At 44.7% G+C, this 12,149-nt stretch overlaps 1 protein-coding gene across 1 annotated transcript in view; it reads left to right on the forward strand.

Moving 5' to 3' along the window:
* The window catches only part of LOC141167249 (interleukin-17 receptor E-like protein), a 140,010-nt gene extending 128,560 nt beyond the window's left edge, over positions 1-11,450 (forward strand). Inside the window, exons 10-11 of the mRNA XM_073654687.1 lie at positions 2,606-2,763; positions 11,310-11,450. Coding sequence (XP_073510788.1) covers positions 2,606-2,763; positions 11,310-11,450 — 299 coding nt within the window. The remainder of the gene's footprint in view (positions 1-2,605; positions 2,764-11,309) is intronic.
* Positions 11,451-12,149: the final 699 nt, after the last annotated feature.

Below are 12,149 nucleotides of genomic sequence, written 5' to 3' on the forward strand. Positions count from 1 at the left end.
GCATTTAATCTCTTTAAGCATTTTTTTTGTGGGGGTCAAGAGCTGCACTGGAGACTAATCAGACAGACGGATCCCCAGCGACTTCTTCGTGCCCTGGAGTGATAGGTCTCTCCCTGCATGTACGTATAGAGAGAGACCTGTGGGCATGGAAAAGCCACTGAGGACCCACCTGTCCAACTAGTGTCATGGGGATACCGCGACAGAGCGGGGCCAGAAGATCGCGCCATCTGGTTTCATGAACTCCTGCACTGGTTAGAAGTACTTCACCTTCTTATTAAACAGTGTCATTTTTTTCCTAGCTCGCAGTCCAAGGGTTAATCTGTTCAGGTGAAGCTCCTGTAGGTTTCCTACCTAGATTGTCTCAGCTGTTCACTACTGGCCACTCCCCACTGCTATATACAGTTAGGTCGATATATATTTGGACAGAAACAACATTTTTCTAATTTTGGTTCTAGACATTACCACAATGAATTTTAAGCAAAACAATTCAGATGCAGTTGAAGTTTAGACTTGCAGCTTTCATTTGAGGGTATCCACATTAAAATTGGATGAAGGGTTTAGGAGTTTCAGCTCCTTAACATGTGCCACCCTGTTTTTAAAGGGACCAAAAGTAATTGGACAAATTAAATAATTGTTAATAAAATGTTCATTTCTAGTACTTGGTTGAAAACCCTTTGTTGGCAATGACTGCCTGAAGTCTTGAACTCATGGACATCACCAGACGCTGTGTTTCCTCCTTTTTGATGCTCTGCCAGGACTTCACTGTGGTGGTTTTCAGTTGCTGTTTGTTTGTGGGCCTTTCTGTCTGAAGTTTAGTCTTTAACAAGTGAAATGCATGCTCAATTGGGTTGAGATCAGGTGACTGACTTGGCCATTCAAGAATATTCCACTTCTTTGCTTTAATAAACTCCTGGGTTGCTTTGGCTTTATGTTTTGGGTCATTGACTCATTGTCCAACTGTAGTATGAAACGACGACCAATCAGTTTGGCTGCATTTGGCTGTATCTGAGCACACAGTATGGCTCTGAATACATCAGAATTTATTCGGCTGCTTCTGTCCTGTGTCACATCATCAATAAACACTAGTGACCCAGTGCCACTGGCAGCCATGCATGCCCAAGCCATCACACTGCCTCCCCCGTGTTTTACAGATGATGTGGTATGCTTTGGATCATGAGCTGTACCACGCCTTCGCCATACTTTTCTCTTTCCATCATTCTAGTACAGGTTGATCTTGGTTTCATCTGTCCAAAGAATGTTCTTCCAGAACTGTGCTGGCTTTTTTAGATGTTTTTTAGCAAATTCCAGTCTAACCTTTTTATTCTTGATGCTTATGAGTGGCTTGCACCGTGCAGTGAACCCTCTGCATTTACTTTCATGCAGTCTTCTCTTTATGGTAGATTTGGATATTGATACGCCTATCTCCTGGAGAGTGTTGTTCACTTGGTTGGCTGTTGTGAAGGGGTTTCTCTTCACCATGGAGATTATTCTGCGATCATCCACCACTGTTGTCTTCCGTGGGCGCCCAGGTCTTTTTGCATTGATGAGTTTACAAGTGCTTTCTTTCTTTCTCAGGATGTACCAAACTGTAGATTTTGCCACTCCTAATATTGTAGCAATTTCTCGGATTAGTTTTTTCCATTTTTTGCAGCTTAAGTATGGCTTGTTTCACCTGCATGGAGAGCTCCTTTGACCGCATGTTTACTTCACAGCAAAACCTTCCAAATGCAAGCACCACACCTCAAATCAACTCCAGACCTTTTATCTGCTTAATTGAGAACGACATAACAAAGGGATTGCCCACACCTGTCCATGAAATAGCCTTGGTGTCAATTGTCCAATTACTTTTGGTCCCTTTAAAAACATGGTGGCACATGTTAAGCAGTTGAAACTCCTAAACCCTTCATCCAATTTTAATGTGGATACCCTCAAATGAAAGCTGAAAGTCTGAACTTCAACTGCATCTGAATTGTTTTGTTTAAAATTCATTGTGGTAATGTCTAGAACCAAAATTAGAAAAATGTTGTCTCTGTACAAATATATATGGACCTAACTGTACGCCTCTGGCACTTAGGAATTGCCAGTGTTAGTTCTTACTGCCTGGTTTGGAGTTGGAGGTGTAGTTCGTGGTTGGAGTTGGGGTTTGGAGATTTGCTTAGGAGATTATTGCTTGGAGTTTTGTTTGTGTGCATATCCTCATCCTCCCATATTTGGTTTCTCCTTCCTTATCTCCCCTTTGTTCCACTATCCATCTTCCCTTGTTTGTCTGGTTAGTGTTGTCCTAAACACTTTTGCTTCCCATCGTTTTGGGAGGGGACAGATAAGGGTTGATTTAGGAGCATAGCAAGGCACATGATCGCGGTGTTTCCACCTTCAGGAGTAATATGGGGGGACAGGGATAGACTAGGGTGCTCCTAGTTCTAGGGACCTGAATAATGCCCACAGTCCCAAGGCACTGCATGACAACTAGTCTCTCATGCGGCTCAGTTCCCAATCGCTTTTAAAGTATGTTTTTTTTCAGAAACGCTGCAGCATTTCAGAGTCGATCATACAGCCAGTGCATGATACATGCTTCAATAACAAATAATTTCTTGCTTTTTCACAGACCTTGACAATCTCTGGAACCGCATTACATATAATCTTAGAACCCATGATCTTGCCTGGAAGTCAGCATGTCCTGTTGATGCCACTGTTAATTTATGTAGGATGAAAGATGAAAAATGTGTGAATATTCCCAATTCAACAAGTGTTAAAAAAGATCAGGTGAGGATAACTTATTGTTCCCTGATTTATAGTTTAATGGGAACTTTTATTTTTAAAAAATGACAGCCAATATCATTACAGCTAAGGAGTACGAACGAGTACAAGGTATATAAAGCAAGTAAGATACAATAACATATTGTTTATATTTTTTAATCTATTTGGCAGTTAACGAAGCTACATTTTCTTTCCATGAAACCTGAATGTGTGATTCCAGCCTTAAAATTGTAGGTTTTTGATGCAGTTTTTAATCAAAAACAAATACTTGGTTTTACATAAATTGTACAAATTAAGAAAAGACTTCTACTTCTACCTGCTGGATCTACTTCTGTCTTTGGTTAAAAAATACATTACTGCAACTGAAACTACACATCAAAATCTATATGTTTCAAGTCCTAAAGTTGCAATGTATCACTGTGTCATATGATTCATATTTACAGTAGTTTTAGATTAGCAATACACTTTGCACAAGTTATTGTAAAGCCCACAGTTTAGTTTTCAATACATCATTTTTAGTGATGAGCGAGCATGCTCGCTACTGCTCGGTGCTCGCCCGAGCATCTCACTGCTCGAGGTGCTCAGCGCTCGCTAAGTATTTCCGGGTTGCTCGGGCGGGAACTCAGGTCCCCTCCCTGCATGTTTGGTGCTCTTTAGAGAGCCAATAAACATGCAGGGATTGCCTGCCATGCACTGTAATGCCGTAGCCATGTTGGTTGTGGGAATTGCAGTGATTGGCTGGCCGCACAGCGTCATCAGGTCTATATCAGACCTGGCGCCACCATGCTCGTCACAGTCACTCCGGATCAGACAGTGTAGGGAGTGCTGCTGCTGTGTCAGGGAGAGATTTGATCGTGTATTAGGTAGTGTAGGGAGAAAAACCGTACATTACACATATCCATCTTAACAAACAGTCCTTCTGAGGACTAATCCATCTGCAGAGATATCAGGCAGGCAGGGTGTATAGGCAGGCAGTGTATATAGCAGACTACAGTGCATATAGCACAAGAGGCTCCATTCCAATTCTGCCTTCTGCTGCTGTTAGATATTTCTATACAAAGGCCCAGGTCTCAGGGGCCAGGAATACTTTTCTTTGGATCTTAATCCTCATTATTTGCTTAAAAAGCAATCCAGAGAACACCATTTTTTCTGCGCCATTTGCTTGTTGCCACTGCAGAATGCAGCCAGGTCCTTTCCATATTAGAGCGCTAGAAATCCTGCTATTTAAAACTGTGTTTTCTCCATCAAACGGATCACATATACGTTGTCAGAGAATACTGCCATTTCTGGCCTCCATTAAAAATTTCCTTTAGTGTGTCATTGAAGCAATTCACTGCAGTTTGCTGTTCAAACTACTTACCTACAGGCCAGGTATTTAAAACCGTGTTTTCTCCATCAAACGGATCACATATACGTTGTCAGAAAATACTGCCATTTCTGGCCTCCATTAAAAATTTTCTTTAGTGTGTCATTGAAGCAATTCACCGCAGTTTGCTGTTCAAACTACTTACCTATAGGCCAGATACTTAAAACTCTGTTTTCTCTATCACACGGATCACATATAAGTTCGCTCCAAACTCAGTCATTTGTAGTGAGTGTGGAAGATACTGTCCTCCATTTAAAATGGGCAAGGCACGTGGCAAGGGACGGGGGAATGGACGTGATGGTAATGGTGCATGCAGAGGCCGAGGACAAGGCCGTGGGCAAGCCGAAATTGTGCTACAACAAACACCCACATCTTCTCGCCTGACCTTCCTGTCCCAATTTCTAGGGGACCGCAGCACACCACTATTGAACTCAGAGCAGTGTCAAAAGGTTGTTGGTTGGATAGCGGATAATGCTTCCAGTCACTTAGCCACCACCACCACCACCACCCTGTCTTCCACACGGTCAAGTCTCAGTAGCCGTGAGTCTGGACCGCATATTCCTCACCCTGATCCTCCTTCCTCCCACCATGCCGAGTACCCAGAGACAACTGATCCCACACTTGGACACTCTGAAGAGCTGTTCACTTTTCCATTTATAGATTCGGGCCTCTCGCCCGGTCCATTTGAAGCGGGGCAAGAGGAGATCGCATGTAGCGATGCCCAAATATTTGAGCAGCCATGGTCACACAAAGGTGACGGTGGGAAAGTGTCACAAGAGGTGGACGATGATGAGACACAATTGCCAGAAAGTCAAGAGGAGGACCAGGGTGCGGAAGTGGAAGACGAGGTGGTGGATGATATAGTAACTGACCCAACCTGGCAGGAGGACATGCAGAGCGAGGACAGCAGCACACTGGGGGAGGGAGGCAGAGCACCCCAACAGGCAGGAAGAAGCAGTGTGGTGGCCGCAGACAGAAGGCAGGCAACTGTTCCCCGTAACACCAACACGAAGGAAGTTGTCAGTACAACTGTTAGGTCGTCCCGAGTCTGGCTGTTTTTTAAAGTCTCTGCCGATAACCCCAAAAAGGCCATTTGCACCAACTGCCAGTCCAGCATCAGCAGGGGTGGCAAAACGACCAGCCTGAACACTACCAGCATGATCAGGCACATGGCAGCAAAGCACCCGACTTTGTGGGCCGAACCCCAGGGTCCAGGAACAGTGTCTGCGGGTGGCACCATTGCTTCTTCCACTGTTGTGCGTGCAAGCCAATCCGCTGTTCATGGTACATGCGAAGACGCCTCATGCCCTGCACCTGTCGTTGCACACTCTCAAGTAGCAGCATCAGGAAGCAGGTCCATGTCCTTGTCCCAGCGCAGCGTTCAGTTGTCCATACCCCAGTCCTTGGAACGCAAATATGCAGCCAACGCCCCACAGGCCACACTACTAAATTCTCACATTTTACGACTGTTTGCGCTCGAAATGTTGCCTTTTAGGCTCGTGGAGACGGAAGCATACCGCAACCTGATGGCGGCGGCCGTCCCTCGGTACTCGGTCCCCAGCCGCCACTATTTCTCCTGGTGTGCCGTCCCTGCATTACACAAGCACGTGTCCCAAAACATTAGCCGTGCTCTCAACAACGCAGTTACTGGTAAAGTCCACCTAACCACGGACACGTGTACAAGTGCTTGTGGGCAGGGATGGTATATCTCGCTGATGGCACACTGGGTTAACTTAGTGGAAGCCGGGACCCAGTCGGACTTTGGGACGGAACACGTCCTCCCGACGCCAAGGATTGCGGGCCCTAGGACAATCAGGGTTGCCCCCACAGTCTACAGCTACTGCACCTCATCCTCCTCAGCCTCCTCCTCCTCTTCAGCCTCCGGCTCTGAAATGACCACATCAGTCTGAAGCTGGAAGCACTGCAGCACTGCCGCGGCCAAGCGGCAAGAGGCTGTGCTGAAGCTAATATGCTTAGGTGAAAAACTGCACAATGCTGAAGAGTTGTGGACAGCTCTGAAAGAGCAGGCAGATCTGTGGCTCACACCGCTGAACCTACAGCCAGGCATGGTCATGTGTGACAATGGCCGGAACCTGGTGGCGGCTCTGAGGCGATGTACCATCCTCCAAAACTTTGAGAACTGCACCAAGATGGTGAGCGGCGATGATGCCATAATTAGCATCACCATCCCGCTTCTCTGTCCTCTGAAACACTCTCTGCTCACAATCAAAGAGGATGCATTGCAGGCAGAGCACAATGAGATGGAGCAAGGAACCATACAGGGTGATTACACACAGCCAAGCCTCATCTCATCCCAACGTGGATTGGGTGACAATGAGGAAGAGGAGGAAGAGGAAGGACAGGAGTTAGTTTCATGCATTATAGACGGTACTACCTGCTGTCATACCGTCTGTTCAGCGTGGATGGCCAGAGGACAGAGAGGAGGAGGAGGAGGAGGAGAGCATGGTCAGTCATCCTCTTGGTGAGGACACGGAAGTCTTGCCTGTTAGTAGTCTGGCACGCATGGCTGAGTTTATGTTATGCTGCCTTTCCCATGACCCTCGCGTTCTCAAAATTTTGGGTGACAGTCATTACTGGTTGGTGACACTTCTAGACCCATGCTGCAAGGAGAACTTTATATCTCTTATTCCTGAGGTGGACAGGTGTACAAAAATGGGGCAGTACCAGAGGGCCCTTGTTGCGGAACTATTAAAAAAATTACCATCTGAAACACTGGCGGCAGAGGGCACACTTCGCTGGACAACCAAGGAGTACAGGCGAGAGAGACACAACTTCTATCCAGCAGAGGCAGGGGAACACTGTCAAAGTTCTGGGAGAGTTTTCTCAGACCCTCCCATCGCACAGGCCCTGAGGTTCGGGGTACTCTCACAAGGAGTGCAAAGTTTGGGAAGATGCTGAGGGAGTACCTTGCCGACCGTACCAATGTCCTCCATGATTCCTCTGTGCCTTATAATTATTGGGTATCCAAGCTGGATGCGTGGAATGAACTGGCTCTCTATGACTTGCAGGTCCTGGCCTGCCCTGCCACCAGCGTTTTATCAGAGCGGGTTTTTAGCGCCGCTGGTGGAATTATAACTGATAAGCACATCTGCCTGTCAACTGAAAATGCTGACAGGCTGACTCTTATAAAAATGAACAATGGCTGGATTGGGCCAGACTTCTTAACATCACCAAATGATAGCAGCGTAACATAAACTCAAATCCAGTGTCTTTTCTTGGGAGGTGTATTCCCATGCACCTTTTCACACACACACATGGGTATATGCTTCCTGATTTTTGCTATTTGCTCTTGTCCTCCTCCTTCTCTTCATTCTTCACCACAATATCACCAGGGTGACCGTGGTCCATGATGCAACACCCACATAATTTTTTTAAAGGGTGTTTATGATGCCCGTAAAATTTTTTTTTATACAGTATGTTCATGTATACCCCCCAGTGGTAAATGTTTGTCAGCCCATACAATTAGTGCATGGGCATTACAAGTATAGGAGGCCCGCTCCTTTCTAATGGGAACATTTTTTTATGAGGCCCTCCTCCACGTCTCTTCCAAGGGGCATTGAAGTGCCTCCAAATTTTTGGCAGCCCATGCATTCACTGCATAGGCCAACACTATGGGAGACTCTCTCCTTTCTAATTTGTCGTTACTGTGGCCCTGCTCTGTGTGTCTTTAAATTCTTAGTGGGTTTTTTCCTAAAATTGGTCAGCCGTTGGACTCACTGCATACCCTATGACTGTATAGCAGACCCTCTCCTTTCTAATGGGAACATGTCGTACCTTGTTACTGTGGTCCTGCTCTATGTGTCTTTAAATTCTTAGTGGGGTTTTTCCTAAAATTGGTCAGCCGTTGGACTCACTGCATACCCTATAACTGTATAGCAGACACTCTCCTTTCTAATGAGAACATGTCGTACCTTGTTACTGTGGCCCTGCTCTGTGTCTTTAAATTCTTAAATTTGGCAGCCCTTGCAGTCACAGCATGGGCATTACCACTATAGGAGACCCTCTCCTTTATAATGGGAACATTTTTTTTACTGAGACCCTCCTCTATGTCTCTTAAAAGGGGTATTGGGTTGCGTCCAAATTTTTGGCAGCCCTTGCAGTCACTGGATACGCAATAACAGTATAGGAGACCCACTTGTTAATAATGGGAACAACAAAGCATAGTCGGCTGATGGCTCTCTAACAATAGTTAGGGCCGACTGCTGGCCTTTTAAGAATAGTAAGGGCCGTCTGATGTCCCTATAAAAATAGGCTTTATGACTTTCAGAGTCCCTCCATCATAAATGGTCCAGTTCACCCCAAACCATCTCGATTGGGTTCAGGTCTGGTGACTGTGGAGGCCAGGTCATCTGGCGTAGCACCCCATCACTCTCCCTCTTGGTCAAATAGCCCTTACACAGCCTGGAAGTGTGTTTGGGGTCATTCTCCTGTTGAAAAATAAATTATGGTCCATCTAAACGCAAACCGGATGGAATAGCATGCCGCTGCAAGATGCTGTGGTAGCCATGCTGGTTCAGTATGCCTTCAATTTTGAATAAATCCCCAACAGTGTCACCAGCAAAGCACCCCACACCATCACACCTCCTCCTCCATGCTTCATGGTGGGAACCAGACAGGTAGAGCCCATGCGTTCACCTTTTCTGCGTCTCACAAAGACACGGTGGTTGGAACCAAAGATCTCAAATTTGGACTCATCAAAATAAAGCACAGATTTCCACTGGTCTAACATCCATTCCTTGTGTTCTTTAGCCCAAACAAGTCCCTTCTGCTTGTTGTCTGTCCTTAGCAGTGGTTTCCTAGCAGCTATTTTACCATGAAGGCCTGCTGCACAAAGTCTCCTCTTAACAGTTGTTGAAGACATGTGTCTGCTGCTAGAACTCTGTGTGGCATTGACCTGGTCTCTAATCTGAGCTGCTGTTAACCTACGATTTCTGAGACTGGTGACTCGGATAAACTTATCCTCAGAAGCAGAGGTGACTCTTGGTCTTCCTTTCCTGGGGCGGTCCTCATGTGAGCCAGCTTCTTTGTAGCGCTTGATGGTTTTTGCAACTGCACTTGGGGACACTTTCAAAGTTTGCCAAATTTTTCGGACTGACTGACCTTCATTTCTTAAAGTAATGATGGCCACTCGTTTTTCTTTACTTAGCTGCTTTTTTCTTGCCATAATACATATTCTAACAGTCTATTCAGTAGGACTATCAGCTGTGTATCCACCAGACTTCTGCACAACACAACTGATGGTCCCAACCCCATTTATAAGGCAAGAAATCAAACTTATTAAACCTGACAGGGCACACCTGTGAAGTGAAAACCATTTCCGGTGACTACCTCTTGAAGCTCATCAAGAGAATGCCAAGAGTGTGCAAAGCAGTCATCAAAGCAAAAGGTGGCTACTTTGAAGAACCTAGAATATAAGACATAATTTCAGTTGTTTCACACTTTTTTGTTAAGTATATAATTCCACATGTGTTAATTCATAGTTTTGATGCCTTCAGTGTGAATGTACAATTTTCATAGTCATGAAAATACAGGAAAAACTTTATATGAGAAGGTGTGTCCAAACTTTTGGTCTGTACTGTACATTGGGCTCGTTGCTCAGGTCGAGCACCCGAGTATTCCAATTTGCTCGACCCGAGCAACGAGTACCCGAGCATTTTAGTGCTCGCTCATCACTAATCATTTTACATTAGGTCAAAGGTAACCTGTCACGTCCTAGCTATCCTCTACACTGCCCCCATAGCATTGTTTGTGATGCAATGTGCATCAATAACAAGCTTTTTCCATTAAAATTGGTGCAGCTTCACTGCGCATGAGCTATGATGCGCTATGTTCTCCGTGCGTGTGCAGTGAAGCTGGTAATCACACAGTGCGGCGAACAGAGTGTCATGGCGCATGCGCAGTGAAGCTGCAAACTACACAGCTTCACTGCCAATGCGCGGGGAACATAGTGCATTATAGCGCATGCGCAGTGAAGTTGGTACTCACACAGCCTCACTGCGCAGGCGGCCGGACATCTACAAGTGCGCATGAGCCCCACAATATCAGCGCTTGCAGGGAGCAGTATTCAAATACATGGGCGGTGCCAGCAGTGACGGAATGCTGTACCCACCCATGACTGAATATGACAAGCACACCCCTATAACTGAATGAGCAGGTAGGATCTAAGTATATTAAAGATTATAAAATCATTATAGCTGCACCAATTTTAATAGAATAAGCTTGTTAGTGATGCACATTGCATCACTAACAACGCTATGGGGGCAGTGTAGAGGACAACTAGGACTTGACAGGTTCTATTTAATATGTTTAAAAATATATCCAGCAGGTTGAAGATGTGCAGCATTATACTGTCTAAAATCATTTATATAATATTTTTAAGCTAATTGGACACATTATATTTTTTAATATCTAATATTTTCATGTAACTATTATATGACTTGAGCACATTTCCTTAAAGGGAAAGAGTAATCAGAAAATGAACTATTGTTTAAATCATTTTTGTACGTTAAATATATTTATTTTGCATGTTTTTCCATTTTTCATTTCATTTTTCCATTCTCACTTCATCTAATTTTTCATTATGCTAGTTTGTTTCAAACATATGCAAAAATCGTGTAATTTTTACACTGGCCACTGAGAAAGTGAGCTGTGACTTCACATATTGAGAATGGTAGATCCTGTGTGCTCTACTAAATATAGAGGTGTTACCTTTCATTATTATCCAATGTGTGAGGATAATAAGACTACTGAAAAGTATTCTGCACAGACCAGGAAGCATGATTCTAGCATTAGGTTTAGTGGCCAGTGTGGAATTTGTAAAGATTCCCAATTTTAGTAGTATAGATAGCATTTTGGAAAAAATTAAATAAATATACAAATGTTTAAAAATACATTTAACATAAAAAACTAATTGCAACAATGGGTCATTTTCTGATTACACATTTCTTATAAATCTTCTTCCTCCTATACTTCTTAGGTAGAGTACTGGCCATAGGCTTCTGAAACTGCATCCTTCCCTGGGTGTTTACATTCCCTTGTAGAAAATAAATGAATATAACTCACAACCATAAACCATCTCTGTTTAGACATAATTAGCATCTGAATGAAAGAAAAGTTTTCTGTAAAACAATTAGTTCCTATTTTAACAATTTTTTTTATCATTTAGGCCTTGTATCAAGTGGACACTCAGCCAAAGCTTTGCATGAAGGCAAGTACTCTGAACGTTTCTAATATCTCAAATCTTCAAGATTTTAACCTGAAGAATTCAGACTTGGTTATGTATTCTCAATTTATTCTGGGTTTATAAATATCAACTTCATGCTTTGAAGAGAACAACATATGAATCAGTTCATGTCATGTAAAGTGGTTGTCCATTCGCACTATACTGATGACCTATTCATTAGATGTTGAAAAGAAATGTCAGCAGCACCATCAGTAATAAGAGCGACAAAGGAAAAAAAAATAGGTAAGAATCCACTTGTCTCAGGCATTAATTAAAACAAAATCATGGGGCCGAACTCCCGTACCAACTGGACCCGTCTGTGCAACAAGCCGTCCTGCAGGCTCAGTCTCTCCCACTGCCGCAGCATCATCAGCCCCTCTGGCGTCAGGGTCCCCCTTTCTTCGCGGTTAGGGACTTGTTTCAAAGCCACCCACTGTCACAACCGCGCAATCTCTCCATCCATTTGCTGTATCCATACCCACTCGTCCCTGGGCCGCCCCAAGACGTGTCCTTCTTTCACTTCCCCGATCTGTTCCTGCGTAGCGGACAACGGGCTGCCAACCCTCCGGAAGCTGGGCACATCTTCGGCCTCCAGTTCTTCGTCTCGTTCACAGTCGGGGTGCTCATGGGTCACCCTGGAGAGGGCATCAGCATGCGTGTTTTCAGCCCTAGGCCGGTAGGTGATCTTATACCGGTACCGAGCCATGCGAGCCACCCATCGTTGTTCCAGGGCTCCTAACTTCGCGTTCTCCAGATGAGCCAACGGGTTGTTGTCTGTCTTCA

Source organism: Phyllobates terribilis, unplaced genomic scaffold (assembly GCF_046119375.1).
Source record: "Phyllobates terribilis strain yellow unplaced genomic scaffold, ASM4611937v1 Scaffold_11__3_contigs__length_659146591, whole genome shotgun sequence".
Classification (NCBI taxonomy): domain Eukaryota; kingdom Metazoa; phylum Chordata; class Amphibia; order Anura; family Dendrobatidae; genus Phyllobates; species Phyllobates terribilis.